General features: G+C 44.0%; 2 protein-coding genes across 3 annotated transcripts in view; one reads left to right on the top strand and one right to left on the bottom strand.

Moving 5' to 3' along the window:
- Crim1 (cysteine rich transmembrane BMP regulator 1) overlaps window positions 1–6384 on the top strand; it is a 173435-nt gene extending 167051 nt beyond the window's left edge. The window contains exons 14-17 of the mRNA XM_051166903.1: window positions 296–490; window positions 2364–2489; window positions 4605–4795; window positions 5889–6384. Coding sequence (XP_051022860.1) covers window positions 296–490; window positions 2364–2489; window positions 4605–4795; window positions 5889–6065 — 689 coding nt within the window. The 3' untranslated portion in view covers window positions 6066–6384. The remainder of the gene's footprint in view (window positions 1–295; window positions 491–2363; window positions 2490–4604; window positions 4796–5888) is intronic.
- Window positions 6385–10126: 3742 nt separating this feature from the next.
- The window catches only part of Fez2 (fasciculation and elongation protein zeta 2), a 41587-nt gene continuing 36226 nt past the window's right edge, over window positions 10127–15487 (bottom strand). For both annotated transcript variants that reach the window (XM_051166726.1, XM_051166790.1), the window contains 2 exons: window positions 13075–13140; window positions 10127–10652 (listed from right to left, as the gene is read on the bottom strand). In XM_051166726.1, the coding sequence (XP_051022683.1) occupies window positions 10636–10652; window positions 13075–13140 (83 nt within the window). In that variant the 3' untranslated portion in view covers window positions 10127–10635. The remainder of the gene's footprint in view (window positions 10653–13074; window positions 13141–15487) is intronic.

Here is a 15487-nt window from a genome sequence, read left to right as displayed (position 1 = left end):
TTGCCCAGTGAGCAGCATTCCCAGGTGGTTGCCACAGTTGTGTGTAATTACGTGTAGGCCTTGAAAGGGCCTTTGCAGTCCTTGGTCACTTGCTAGCCACAAGAAGAGAATTCTGAAGGTCCAAGGAGAATGACAGACAACACTGTTGGGACTAGAGAGACAAATAGTTCACCAAATCCTGAAGGTCACCAAGCACCATGCTGTTGTCTCAAGCTATTTGGCCTTGCTTTCCCACCAGACGATGCTCTGCAGGTCGCTCAAGTCGATTTCACATTGTACTCTTCTTTCTCACCAGAAGACACGATTCCAAAGAAAGTGGTGTGTCACTTCAGTGGGAAGGCCTATGCTGATGAGGAACGGTGGGACATTGACAGCTGCACACACTGCTACTGCCTACAAGGCCAGACCCTCTGCTCGACTGTCAGCTGTCCTCCACTGCCCTGTGCCCAGCCCATCAAGGTGGAAGGAAGTTGCTGCCCCATGTGCCCAGGTATCTAAACCATTGTCCTGGTGTTGTCAAGGAAACATGGCCCAGGTCATTGTCAGCCCAACTGAAATGCTCCTACACAAACACCTCGGGGTATTTTGCTAAGCTGCGACCATTGTAGGTAAAGGCTATACCTCTTCTAGTTTGCATACTCTACCCATAAAGTGAGGTACAGCCACACAAGTATAGCCCACCTATTAAAGGCTCTGTCAGAATAACATAGTTTTAGTTCAGTGTTGGACCACCCTAGGGAAAAAGACCTAAGATCAAACACAGACGGGAATATGACATGAAGTATACCAGAGTGAAAACGGAAGATTTGCAATTAAAGAAGAAGATATCTGGATAATTCTTTTATTTATTTATTTATTTATTTATTTATTTATTTTCTTTTTAAGTTCATCAGTTCAAGCCCCTACCTCACCATGATCTGCCCTCTTTTCCCAACCTCTCAGCTAGACCCTTCTCCCTGTGTGTCACATAACCGCTGAGCACACCCTCCCGCCCTCCCTCACATCAACTGCCTTATTCCACCTCAGTTTCAAACCTGAGTCCACACAGCTGCCTTGACCCTCCCCCAGTCTTCTAGTCTTTTATCCCTGTGCCTCCTGCCAACGCAGCTCCTTTATTCCCTGCCCTAATCCCAGAACTGCAGGGCCTTGGCTTCACAGAGACGGCCTCTAGGCAGTGGTCCCAATCTGATCCCATGCACACCAGAGACTCCCCAGGCAGTCTGGACCACACATCGGCTCCCTTTCATAGGAGCTTTTCCATTGTCACCTGGATGCTCCTGTTTCCTAGCAGCGTTATGTCAATGAATCTTGTGTTCGGGATAGTAATCTGGGGTTCTTGACAGTTTAGAAGCATGGCTATACTGTCCTACTTTAAAATGGGGCAGCTAGATAGTGCTTACTTGAACTTTGTTGGTCTTTCGTTGGACCTCACACAGATAACCCTATCTGAGCACTTCTGAAATGTCCAATGACTTTTTAAAAATAACTGTACTGAACGCGCAAGCCCTTCTCGGCTCTCGCCATGCTTGGCGAATGGTGACACTTGATGCTGTTGGTTGGGCCTTCCTAGCTGAAACTTTCTGCACTTGGCTTCAGGGTCACTGGCTCTCTGGGCTTCTTCCCTTGTCTCTGGTGTTACTCTGTTTGCTCCCCTAGTCTGTCCTCAGCTGACCCCCCAACCAGAAACTAGGCCACAAGCAAAAGCAATTTCAGTATTTCAGAGAACAGAGAGGGTGTTGTGGTACAGGCTACGAGGGCTAAGCTCCTAAGCAGAGTTTCACTGTAAAGCAGCGTGGCCCTGGAATGCTTCATGGAGAAAGGGCCTGCGCAGGACTTTAAAGGCTGAGTGGCCTCTCTTAGTAGGCATGAAATCGTCTAACCAAAGACCTCAGAATAGGAGCGGTCAAGCCCGTGCCCCTAAGTCAGTGAGTTCTTGAAGCAGGTGGGGAAGGTAAATGGCAGCAAAGATGTTTAGGGTCTTGACTGTCAAGTGTAGAGTATAAACTTGACCTCGAAGGAGTAGGAGGAAGGTTCAGTTTTGAGCAGATGTGTCACATGAATGGCAAAGGTCATGTCCCGTGGAGATTAATGGGGTGATATGAAGAACCAAAGTATGGTGGGACAGAGGCCAGTGTAGATATGATGCACACATAACTGCAAAGCCAACATTTGACACAAGGAAAGGCTGGGAGAGGAGAAAGTCTCTGCTTGTTCCACGACTGTGAGAAATACTTCCACAGGGAGTTAGCCATTCACTTCCTGGGACAAAGGACACTGAACTGAAGGCTCTTTTGGATTAAATGTATTAACACCAATAGGCAGCTTACCCATCATCATTCAGGTAAAATACTTCCTTCTTTTAGAAATGTATGTGCCAGAGCCAACCAATGTGCCCATCGAGAAGAAAAACCATCATCGTGGTGAGATTGACCTGGAAGCTCCCATGTGGCCCACCCCAAGTGAAAATGACATCATCCATCTCCCTAGAGGTAAACACTGATGTCACTTGAGATCTGTCCTGTCTTCTTTGTGATCTTGTTTATTGTTGTTGTTTTGGGTTTTGTTTTGTTTTTTGTTTTTTTTAATGCTGTGTTTTCTAATGGCTCATGAAAGTTCACTAACTGCTCTGGGGAAGACTGTGGTCCAAATACATCAAACGCCACGATATCAGTTAAACACAGCTGCGGGTCCTTGGCTAAATGCATCCTTCCTGGTCCTGCAGGCTTGGATGCTTAGCAATGGGGGTAAAGAATATGTTTCTAGTCAGAAGAGTCTGATATGAAGTGGATGTGAATGAACACAGCAGAAGAAAGATGTTCCCCACTGCACCTTGGGGTCCTGAACTTGGCAGGCAGCAACCCTCTTCCGGGTTTTCGCCCTATGAGGGTGTAAAGTTTATTACAGAGCTGATTCCTACAGTTTTATTTCATTCCTTTCTTCTACTTTCCACTTGTCTATAATAACCAGGTGAGTTTGTTTCTCGTTAGCAACAAGCAAAGCAAGGCCAAATTCCTGTCACTAGGTCTCTTAAAAAGGAGACTAACTCTATGCTAAGCCCTGGCTCAATACTGCCTCCTGTTGACTCCAAAGCCACTTTCAAAATCATCGTGCAGTTTTTATATTTCTTTTGGAAGAAGCGATATGTGTTGCGTGAGAGATTAATGATCTTGTTGGTGCTTCAGACATTGTAAGCATTATCTTTGGATCAAATCAGATGAGCAGAGAGCCGAACTCCTGTACCCAGGGTTCCGGCTCCTTGTGTGATTGCTCTGACTGGATGCACCGTTAGCACTGTGTGCTCAACTCGCTGTCAGTACATGTGCCCTTGCTACAGTCAGGGCTCCTCCGGTCATGAGAGCGGCCTCTCCAGCTGGGGCCCTGTGCATTACGTCGCATCTGCTAAAAGTCTCAGACCAAGAAAATGCACACCTCTCCTCAGAAATTCATCTTGTTTTGATCTGAACGGTGTGAGTGGTGTTGATGATTTTCGTGTCTGGTGTTATCTTTCAGTTCAGGGAAGCTCAAAGTTAACTCTCATGGTGGGTTTTCTAGCACCCCGACCAAACAGAGACTAAAGTTTGTGAAGAGCTGTCAGTTCTTCACCAGGCTTTTCCTTAATTTGATTTCCCAGCCTTAACACATGACGCACAGGCCTGCAGCCACTCCTGGTGTGATCTGGAATACGGGAAGATGGTCCTTGTTTTGTCTGTATTCAAAACCGGGTTACACCTCCCACTTCACCACCTTCGTTTTCGGAATTTTTAAAATTTTTATTAGCCTGTGTTTGTGGGTGGTATATGCATGTGGAGGTCAGAGGATTTTGAAGTTCTTTCTTTCCTTCCATCTTCACATGGATTCTAGGGACTGAACTCAGGTTCCAAGGCTTGTCAGTGCTCTATCAGCTGAGCCATCCCAGCAGCCCACAGAAAGATATTCTTTCTTAAGAACTACTGTACTCCCTTGTGCTTATAGTTTCATTCATTAAGGCAAGAAAATCAGGTATTTTGTCAACGAATTTATTGAAAGTCAGCATTTTTGCTTAGAGCTCAGCAAAGTAGAATATCAACTCCATTGTCTCGTGTTTGATCTAATTAAGCCTAGCTTCTACCTTAGAACATACTTTCTTCTGGCCTCTTTGTAGGTAGGGAACAAAGCTGTTACCCTGCTAAAATATATTAGCATACATATGCTAATGATATATATCCAGTCTAAAATATATTCAGTGTAAAATATAATAAAATATATATTCAGTGTAAGTAGTATATTTTAATATCGGTAACAAATGTATTTAAGTTAGCTTAAGTTTAATCACTTTTTAAAATCTATCAAGTGTTTCATATTTTCCCAATTAGCTGCAAGAAGTATCTTCTTGCCTAGTCAGTAAAACCTTCATTTTTAAAAAAGTTTCAGTTGCAAGTTTTCTCTTAATCCTATTTATTGTCTAAGTCCTTTACTCTCTAGGAGCCTCTCTTTGGCTCAACAAACATTTTCAGCCCAAAGTACCGGGAATTAATGAAACAGCGATGCTAGTCTGTATTTGCAGTGTAAAGTAACCCTCTACAATTTTGATTGGATTGCTAAGTTGCTTGCTTCTCCTGTTCTAGACATGGGTCACCTCCAGGTGGATTACAGAGATAATAGCAGGCTGCATGCAAGCGAAGACGCATCACTGGACTCCATTGTGTCAGTTGTGGTTCCCATAATAATATGCCTCTCCATCATAATAGCATTCCTGCTCCTCAACCAGAAGAAACAGTGGGTACCACTGCTCTGCTGGTACCGGACACCAACTAAGGTACCATTTGAGAGTGTGAATGATGATGACTCTAAGAGAGCTTACGTTCCTCTTCCCCTACCTTTCCTTAATATGGTTTATATCAGGCAGCATCATCTTTTATTTTGCTAGTCTTAACAGTGAGTATTTATCAAGCTGTAGCAAGCAAGCCTGTAATACTTGCCCAGGGCTGGATTGAACACTGGGTAAATTACCTGTCATCCGCTAGTTAATGAGTCCTGACTTCGCACAGAGCCAACTTCTTGGATGTATTTTTAACATGTTTAAATGGGCTGGTGTATACTGGAGTGAATCCTAGGTTTTCTTTTATATTTGAAGCTAAAACACGATCATCTGGTGTTTCTTGCTCACTTTTAGCCCTTGAGTAGGTATAGAAAAGAAATCACAAAAGAAGAGAAATGGCAGAAGAGGGCAAGAAGAGCTTGGAAGATACTGAGGGTGCAGGGTCAGGTGGACGTACCACAGTGTGCAGAGAGGGGTGCAGGACAGGGTAAACCCCTGAGATGGTGCAAGGCATGGTCCAGAGGCAGACTTCTCACCACCAGGGGACAAGAAATAATTTTTGCTTTTAACCAAAGGAACTCGTAATCGTGCCTGTTTTAAAAGGAAGGAAAATGTATATTGAGGAAGTAAGCAGTTCCTTCCAACTCTGCCTCTGCGTTTAGGTTTCCAAATGAGACAACCTGAATACTCCATCCACTCTTCCCCCAGCCCAGCCTAGTGGGCTCCCCTTTGTATATAAATGTGCTGGACACATGGCTGAGTCATAACATGATGCTGAGCAAGGAAGGGCAGAATTGCCACTATCTAAGGCTAGGGACAAACGCTATTATCAAGGCATCAGTGACTAGAAATCGCCATTTTGCTTTGAAATTTGTCTTTATGATAACCTCTGCCCTTGTAAATGCCAGCCTGCTGCCCAGGATTTGAAAATGGTCACTGAGTGATGTCACCAATGGAAGTCGAGGGGCAGCTACAATAATACATCACGCCTCATGCACACAAGTTAGATGTTGGGCTTCTGTTCATTTGCCATCTAGAAGTAAGCTAATTCTTTGTGGGTTCCCACCCCCCTCTCTCTCTCACTGCACAGCCTTCTTCCTTGAATAATCAGCTGGTATCTGTGGACTGCAAGAAAGGCACTCGAGTCCAGGTGGACGGTTCCCAGAGAATGCTAAGAATTGCTGAACCAGATGCACGCTTCAGTGGCTTCTACAGCATGCAGAAACAGAACCATCTACAGGCAGACAATTTCTACCAAACGGTGTGAACACGGGCAGCGGCATGGATGAGATTCTGAAAGACAGGAAACCGACAAAAATCTGCTTTCTAAAGTAAACTAGAATTTGTGCACTTGCTTAGTGGATTGTATCGGATTGTGACTTGGTGTCCGGCACTAAGGACCTAACTGGGATGGGCTCTGTCTACAGCATTGTGCAGGACAAGCATCCCCACCTGGCCTCAAGATAAAACTGACCACCACGTGTTTTCATAGAACCAAAGTTGTAAAACTTGCTAAAGTATATTTGCTTGTAAGGTAGCGGTATAGACATTTGGGGGTGGGGACGGAGCGTTTGGTGGGGGAGTGGGTTGGGTGGGACGTGTTGGGAAGAAAAAAAAAAATCGGTCAACTTGGTTCAGGGAGAAAGCCAGTCAAAAAATAAAAGCAATTCGTGGCCCAGAGGAATTTTTTTTTCCCTGTTGCTCTGAAGACTGTGTTGGTTGCTGCAGAGCTCAGGCCTGATGAGCAGGAACACAAAAGGCCTTGCAACCCAGCTGCCGTACCACCAGACAAGCGCGTCAGAAATCTATAGCCATCCCAGGTCTAAAGCCACACGTTTCTCTTCTATACAGTCCCAGCTGCAGTGGGCAGTGAGGAAGCCAGGGGAATGGGTAGCAGCATTTCTCGAAAGCGGGTTACTGAGGATGTGTACAGTTAACTCTTGTGACTGCTTCTGTTTTCTTCCGTGCCAGTCAGCCAGTTCCCAGAGACAGCAGATGAGAACAAGGTCACTTCTTGACTTGAGAGCTGGAGCATTTCTTACCACATGGCAGGAAGGAGGGCAAGGGTGAAGGACACCAGGCATTTCCAGGGGCTACACTTCATTGTTTGTTGTTGTTTTCTTCTGTTATATATCGTTGGTTGTTCATAGTTTTGTTGAAGCTCTAGCTTAAGAAGAAACTTTAAAAAAAAAAAAAAAAAAGACTGTTCGGGAGTTTTTTTTTTCCTTATTATATACTGATTCTACAAAATAGAAACTACTTCATTTTAATTGTATATTATTCAAGCACCTTTGTTGAAGCTCAAAAAAAAAAAAAGATGCCTCTTTAAACCTTAGCAATTATAGGAATATTTATGTAACTATCTTATGCTTCAAAAACAAGAGTATTTGTGTGCATGTGTATATAATATATATACATATATATTTATACACATACAATTTATGTTTTCCTGTTGAATGTATTTTTATGAGATTTTAACCAGAACAAAGGCAGATAAACAGGCATTCCATAGCAGTGCTTCTGATCATGTAGGGGTTTTTGAATAACACAGTCTCATTTACCTGCAGTTTAATTGGAAAGAAAGGATGTGAGAGAGAATGTGTGTGTGTGTGTGTGTGTGCGTGTGCGTGTGCATGTGCGCGTGCGCGTGTACACTTTGAGCAGCCAGCATCTCACCTGCTATGGGAAGGATATTCCTTTATTAAAGTTCTTCTTCCTTTGGATTGCTTTCACTTGGGTTTCAATTCGTTCACTGGCCAGAGACATTGACGGCAGTCTCTATCTGCATCACTAGTCAGCTCCTGGATTTTTTTTTTTTTTTTTTTTTTTTTTTCAAACAACTGTTTGAAACAACTACTGGAATATTGTCCACAATAAGCTGGAAGTTTGTTGTAGTTTGCCTCAAATATAACTGACTGTATACGATAGTGTTAACTTTTCAAACAGCTCTTAGCACTTTTATACTAATGACCCACTTGTGCATTGATTTTCCTTTTAAAAATGCTTGTTGTGAGAGACACGGATACCCAGTATGCTTAATGTGAAAAGAAAATGTGTTCTGTTTGTAAAGGAACTTTTCAAGTATTGTTGTAAATACTTGGACAGAGGTTGCTGAACTTAAAAAAATTAATTTATTATTATAATGACCTAATTTATTAATCTGAAGATTAACCATTTTTTGTCTTAGAATATCAAAAAGAAAAAGGTGTTCTAGCTGTTTGCATCAAAGGAAAAAGATTTATTATCAAGGGGCAATATTTTTATCTATTTCCAAAATAAATTTGTTAATGATAAGATGTTACTGAAATAGAATTACGTCAGCCTGATTAGTATAAATTTTTGTTGACAATTTATCCATTCCTGGCATAAGAAAAAGAAAAAGACTTTGTCAAAAAAATTGTAAATGCTTGCTTTTTGTTTTTTCAATCACGGCCATATGAAAATACTAACAGGATATAGGACAAGGTGTAAATTTTTTATTATTTTAAAGATATGATTTATCCTGAGTGCTGTGTCTATTACTCTTTTACTTTGGTTCCTGTTGTGCTCTTGTAAAAGAAAAACAAATATAATTTCCTGAAGAATAAACCGGGCATATAGCACTTGGAGTGCACCAGAGTTCTGGAGTTTTGTTTTTGTTCTCAGAAAGCAGTGCTGTGAAGGGATGGTTTATAGCCTGGCTCCTGGCAACAAATAAACACTACATCAAAGTGATGCACTTCAGAAAGACTTCTGATATGGGGTGAAAGCACAATGGTCTCCCAGGGTTGCCAGGTCAGCAGCCTCCAACAGCAGTGAGAAGCCTGGGTATCCCTTAGCAGGTGGCCTTTCCCCATGACTCCTACAAGAGGTTGTCCTTAGACTGCTCCCCACAGAGGAGAGCTGCTCTTGGGAAGACAAGAAGTCAGTCACAAGTGAGAAAGGTGCTTCTCACCCAACCACGCTGCAAACACCAGACCTTGGGCTTTAGAGTACTTCCATATACAGTGGGACACCTTGGGGATAGGACTGAAGTATGAAAAGTATTTGTGTCTCACATATACACCCTCTAGACAGTCTCTGGTTAATTTAGGTAACATTTTGATTGAGACCTGCTCCATGAGGACCGCTGTGGAACTTGGCACATGACATTTAGGGGATCACATGGCTGCTCACAAATGTTCAGACTTTGAAACTTTGGTTTTTTTAAAGTTTGGTGGAATCTACTACTGAAGAATACAGTGTTTATGAAAGAAAATTGGGGAACCCATTTAAAGAGAACTGATTTGGGGCTGGAGAGATGGCTCAGTGGTTAAGAGCACCCACCAACTGCTCATCCAGAGATCCTGAGTTCAATTCCCAGTGACCAAATGGTGGCTCACAACCATCTATAGTATGATCTGATGTGCACTGTATACATAATAAAAAAGAGAGAGGGGTCAGGGAGAACTGATTTGGGAGGGAAAAGCAAGAGACACTCCAGAAGAAGCCGTAAGCAGGTCAGGGGCTGCTAACCTGTCCGTAAGAGCTCCATTCCTTTGATCATGGGCACAGTACTAAGTCTGTCCCAAGCAGTTTCTTAAATTATTAATACTGTGTCTTCAGCAACTCAAAGGGACCTGGCAAACAGTCCTGCATCTTTACTACCAAGCAGGACACTGAAGAACAGTCCCCCTGTAATAGTTGATGCCAAATGCCATCAGACTTCAAACTGTACTTAGAACCACCGCAGCCAGCAGCATTTCACTGACAGGAGTAGGGAGCAGAGACAACCAGTACACTCTATGGTGGCAAAAACTCAACAGCACTTGTTGGCCGGAACACTACCACAGCACTCTGGAGTCTCGCTGCCCAGCAAAACAGGAGGATGGCTTGTGACTCCACAGCAGTGTAGGATGATCTAGAAAGGCCCCTTTCCCGCTTCAGCATCCTAGGCTAATGAGATATGTGCATGCTCTAGTATTAGTGAGCTCTACGTGAAGCCCAACAACAGTGCAAGAAGACTCCTCAGTATGTATTATTTTATTAAATGCCCTTGGCTTGATTGAAACTGGCAAAAGTGTTCATGATTGAGCGGCCTTTTCTAGAAAAGCACACAGGTGTAAAGAAAGCTGAACACAACCATGAGAAAAGGCAGTACCACAGTAGCTCCTCAAGCACCTTAGAGGCCAGGAACCCCTTTTAAAACACACTTCTTCACAGATACAGAACAGACACACCCCAAAATTCATAATGATTCTGAGTGGCATTCTAACAGCTCACATGCCAGCAATGGTGAAACAGGCAGACATTACAAAATCAATCTCCAACAGTGTTCGGCATCCACTGCTAGCCCAGGTAGCACAGGTGGTAGTGTTCCGTGTCAGAACAGTCCACACGGAATCTCAGTCTCTGGACAATACTGGTCGGTAATACTCTGAAGATACTGTCCAAACTCAACACTGATTCCCACCATCACCGAAGAACGGCTATGGTTGGGTTGCCCAGTGCTTTAATCTAGTTCTTCAGTGCAGTTCAGGTGGAGGAGTTAAAAAAGCAGCCACACTGTCAATTACTGGGAAACCTAACAGCATGCACGGATGGTTTCCCTCTCCTTGACTCTGGCAACTTCAAAACCAGTTCATAATGGTTAAGCCTATCAAACCTATCTCCGGAATTCAATAGTGCCGCAGCTCTCTTGGTGCTCTAATATGACGGATTAGTGAAGCCATCATCTATTAATACAGAATTGCAAATCCAAGTTCAAGTGGGCTGGGTCTCCAAAAGCAGGGACTGTGACAGCCATGTCCCAGAATAACACCGTAGGAAATCAAGACTGGAGTCCACGGAAGAGGAAGCGCTTCCACTGTAATGCTGCCCTATGTGGGACACAGGACTGCAAGAGAGAAAAGAAACATGGGTCAAATATATGAGATGTTACATACATTCTACATGTATATGAAAAGTGCCACTATGTAGTGAAGACCACACACTAATTCAAGGATGTGTCATAGCAGCATTTTTAAAAGACTTCAAGGTTACAACCAACAATGACAAATTCTCCAGCACTCAGTAATTAGAATTGCTCAGAAGTGAGACACCTAAAGGCCATGTCTCTTGGGGTAGCGTACGAGCTGTAAGCCCGTCACTCCAGCAGCCCCATATCATGAGTTCTACAACAACACAGGCCTCTGGAGGAGTCAAGGATGTGAGACTGCACATCCCCACTGTTCTGTAGGACTGGGACAGTGGCAGCCATACTGTGGTCAGGGCTGAGGTACTATAACTGAAGTTAACAGTGGCTGCAGGGTGGTGACTAAGTGAGGAGTGGCTTTAGCCCACCAGCACCCGTTCCATGTTTAGGCCGAATGGTCACTTCACCTTCTTTCACTCCTCACCTTTGAATTAAAACTAATGAGGTGTATTTACCCAGCCAAGCCATGGCCATGGGTTAGGACAGCAAGAAGGCCAGCTAAGCAAGCAGAAGGTGCATCCCCCTACTCTGAGCAACAATCCCTCCCACACAGGGTCTATTACTTGTCCCCAGGAAGAGCGACAGTTTGGCAGGCTGGGTGGGAAAAGAGCATTTTACGCGCAAGCCCTGAGCACGTCTGCATTCCGTTCCCCTTTGTTGTTCTAGAGTACAGCATCATCGCCAGAGTCTGAGCTCTGGCTGCTTTGCCACCCAGCCTTCCCAGCTGGAGACAGAGCAGTACACACAGAACATCTCACAGGGAGCGGGTACAGGACAGCCAGACAGGGCTCAAAGACAGCCAGTGGCCTAGGGAAGAGGGGCAGGCCCAGAAAAGAAGGGGGACACCTGCCGCCCCAAGTGGGAGGGCAGGATTTACAGTAACGGTTTTGAAAGTAAAGTCAAACTTTTCCCCCAAGAGCCCCGTTCCCCAGGCCGTAACACCCTTCTGAAGCCACTGGCTGGCTGTCCTGGCAGTGCCCTCTACTCACTGTAATTTACATTCATCTCATACCTGTTCCACGTCTAGAACAAACCTCAGGGCCACCCAGCTTTCATGCCAATGCTAGCACAACACAAAAAGCAAAGAAAGATCACACACACAAACACACACACACACACACACACACACACACACACACACACACACACACACACACACACCATTAATAGGGAGAGAATAAAAACATCCATCAGAAAAAAAGTTTCAAAAAAATGTTGACTCAGCCTTCTCCACCATATAAACATGCCGGCAAATGGCTGGCTGTTGTTTCTACATGTCAAGTCTCTACAAGTGATACTTCGGCGTCACTCATTGTGAGCCCTTTCACTTTTATGAAACAACAATGAATAAAGAGCCCATCGCAGATAGCAAATGTCTCAGAGGTCAGAATACATTTATCTCCTCCTAACTAGTGGGAGAGAGAAGCCAAAGAAAGCAATCCTGAACGATGCTTGCTCTCCACGTTGCTTTCAAATCCAGTCCATAAACAACTGTTGCCTTTAACAATAAGACCACGGAACAGCATCCACTTTTCCTATAACTGGGAGCTCTCTAGTCCCCTCAACTGAAGAGGTACCATTTGGTTTTTTCTCTTTTCTCAGTAAAATGAGGCCTATGATCTTCTGTCTTCTCCTCCCTCAGTTTCCCCAGCCTGTGTGATCCAGACCACGTATTCTAATAGTTACAGCGCACATCTCACCACTGAGGAACCTCAATTTTCTCCCTTGCTCCTCTACCTGAAACTTTGGTCTAGTCTGCACTCCACTCAGCATTGCCCAGTGTCCTTTCTTGCACCACCCACCCTGGCAGATCTGTCCGTCCTTTTCTATGCCCTCAAGGTGATTGAGGCCACCATCCAGCTTCCCAGGACCAACATGGCCACCTCTGATACTCAGAAAGAGTGATCATATCATTTTTTAAAATTTTTATTTATTTTACCTTATTTCCTCTGACAGGGTCACACTATGTACCCCCCTGGCTGGCCTGGAATGCTCTATGGAGACCATATTGGCAGTAAATTCAAAGATCCTCCTTCCTCTGCCTCCAAGTGCTGGGAATAAGGTGTGCATCAGCATGCCAGAGCCCAGTGGCTTTCCAATGCTTCCCTACTTCCCGCTCCGGTGAGTGCTCCCCATTCATCTTGGGGGATTCTTTGCAGCCCAGGACCGCAAATAGAAGCCGCATTCTGTAGAGCCCTACCGTTCCAGGTATGCATCATTTGCCCATCTGCCATCAATGTACATCAACAAAGCTCTGCACGCTTTTCATTGCCAACAAGACGCTGCATCTACTGAGTACGCCCAGCTCCTCAGCCCACGCCTGCAGGCCGTCAAAAAAACTCACCTTTCAGTATATAGTCGGTTAACAAGCTGGGGACTTTCTCACTATCCTCCTTCATGGCACGCAGAACTGCAAAATGAGAAAGGACAATGGCAATACTTAAGAGTTCAGGTGAAAACTTACGTTTCTTTTCAGCATCAAGTTTTAGGTCTTGGTTTTTTAATCTGTACCACCTAGGTAGAGGCAAATTCACGATTTTACCTTCATAGTTAATGTTTTCCCTGGATGTACGAGAAGCCGGCACAGTGTAACTGTCAATTCAGCCTCCTGGGGTTTTTACCCCCTGACCCCACCACTTCTCTAACTATGAGAAAGGTACTTTACCGCCTTGTGCACTAAGTTCCTCGTCTATAACCTGATGATAATAATTAGGTCTCTCTCAGTCTAGTTACAGAGGCCCCGGCTCCTCATCCCGTACCGAGGACCTACGGAAACTAGCATTAACCACAGGGACCACAACTATGTAACTCCCATGACCACTGTCACCATCACAGCTGTGACTCCCTTCCCACAGCTTTTATGAGGGAGCCTCAGGATCCATAGTGGCTTTTCTTCTGTTGTGGCAGCAGAGGCCCGGGTGTGCCCACATGTCTTCACAAGAGAAATGCTTTTCCAACTCCATCGCGACAGCATCATCAGGGCTGTCTTAGGGTAGACAACATCCTGCCACCCAGAGATGCCTGGAGACTCTAAAGCCTGTGCTCATCTAGGAAAACAACATCTAAGAAGCTTGTCTGGTCCCTGAGCTGAGGCTCTCAGGCCCAATAGGTCCCGTTTTCTAAGTAGTATTTATGCTCCCTTCTTTTCACAACTGTTAGGCTCAGGATTTCTGTTTTCAGGCTTCAACTTTGTTTTTTTTTTTAAACTTCACTATAAAAATCACATTCCAGGAGGAAGTGTCATATAGAGTGGATCTGCCCAGGAATAAAGAAATTCAGTCCTTCCCAGGCGTGGTGGTACACACCTTTAATCCCAGCACTTGGGAGGCGGAGGCAGGTGGATCTCTGTGAGTTCGAGGCCAGCCTGGTCTACATAGAGAGTTCCAGGACAGCCAGGGCTACACAGAGAAACCCTGTCTTGAAAAACTAAAAAAGAAAAAAGAAAAGAAACTACTCAGTCCTATACTTAATACATTTATATGATTTTTGGCACTCACAAATTTGCAAGCTCTTGCTGAAAACAAGAGGGCTAGCCACCCAGCTAAACTCTGTACTGTTTACCATAAAAAAAGAGTAACCAACTGAGGTTAGCAGGCAGCGAGTGGCTAAGAGGAAGCTGCTTGTGTCACTAACAGTATGCACCCACAGGACACATTTTCATTTCCTCCTAATAAACAAGTATAAAATTCACAATTAGAAGTAATCAGATTAACAAATCTAATCCTTCATACTTTGTGTGTTTGTTTCTTGTTTTTAGACAGGGTGTCACTCTGTAGCCCGGGATGGTCAAATCTCATACTCTCATAGCAATCCCCCTGCCTCAACCTCCTCAGTGCTGGATTACATATGTGGGCCACAAGGGATCCCTTCATTTTCTTTTTTTTAATGAAATTTGGAAAACTATTTATTTATTTAATATAAGGGGTTTTGCCTACATGTCTATTCCTATATAATTTATTTAATATAGGGTTTTTCACCTACATGTCTATTTCTATATCATGTATGTGTCTGGCACCTGTGGAGACCAGACAAGGGTATCAATTCCCCTGAAACTAGAGTCACAGACAGCTGTGAGCTGCCATCTGGGTGCTAGAAATTGAACCTGGGTTCTCAGGAAGAGCAGTCATTGAGCTGTATCTCTCCAGCCCGAGCCAAGCCGATTGTGGCTTGCCCCAAATCACACATAACTTATTTGCTGTAGGGTAAATTGAGAAGATACTTTTAATCATAATTTTTCTATTGCTACAGAGAGAGAAAGTGACTCCTAAGCATATTCCTGAAAATAAGAAGTGACAGGTTTCTGTGGCTGTTTATAACTACTCTAAGACATACTCAATGCTACATGCAGTTATTAATCTCCTAAATCATACATACAGACAGAATCTCTCTGTCTGCCTTACGCATTAATGTATCTACAGCACTCAGAAAGTACCCTGGCACACGGCAGACCCCGCGGTATCTGCTGAGTGAATGCATGCTCTTCAAGTTTCGCTGCCAACTTACGACCTTCCTACAACTCCTACCTCTGGCTCTCCGTTCACAAAAAGGCAGTGTTTATCCTAAATCTCTGTACTTCTCCTAGTTAGTCACTAAGTCACATAAGAGCCACAAAGCATTTTATTCAGTGACAGACAGACATGCTCTCACGTAAGATGATGGAGATTCAACTTACATGTTTTCTAAAAATAAAAAAGAAAACAGCTTATAAATATTTCAAACTTAAGGGGAAAATTCAAAGAACACTTGAGTCAGCACTA

The sequence above is a fragment of the Acomys russatus genome, chromosome 1, assembly GCF_903995435.1.
Source record: "Acomys russatus chromosome 1, mAcoRus1.1, whole genome shotgun sequence".
NCBI lineage: Eukaryota > Metazoa > Chordata > Mammalia > Rodentia > Muridae > Acomys > Acomys russatus.
Note: the sequence above shows the minus strand (reverse complement) of the source record. Positions and strands in the feature narration are given on the sequence as shown.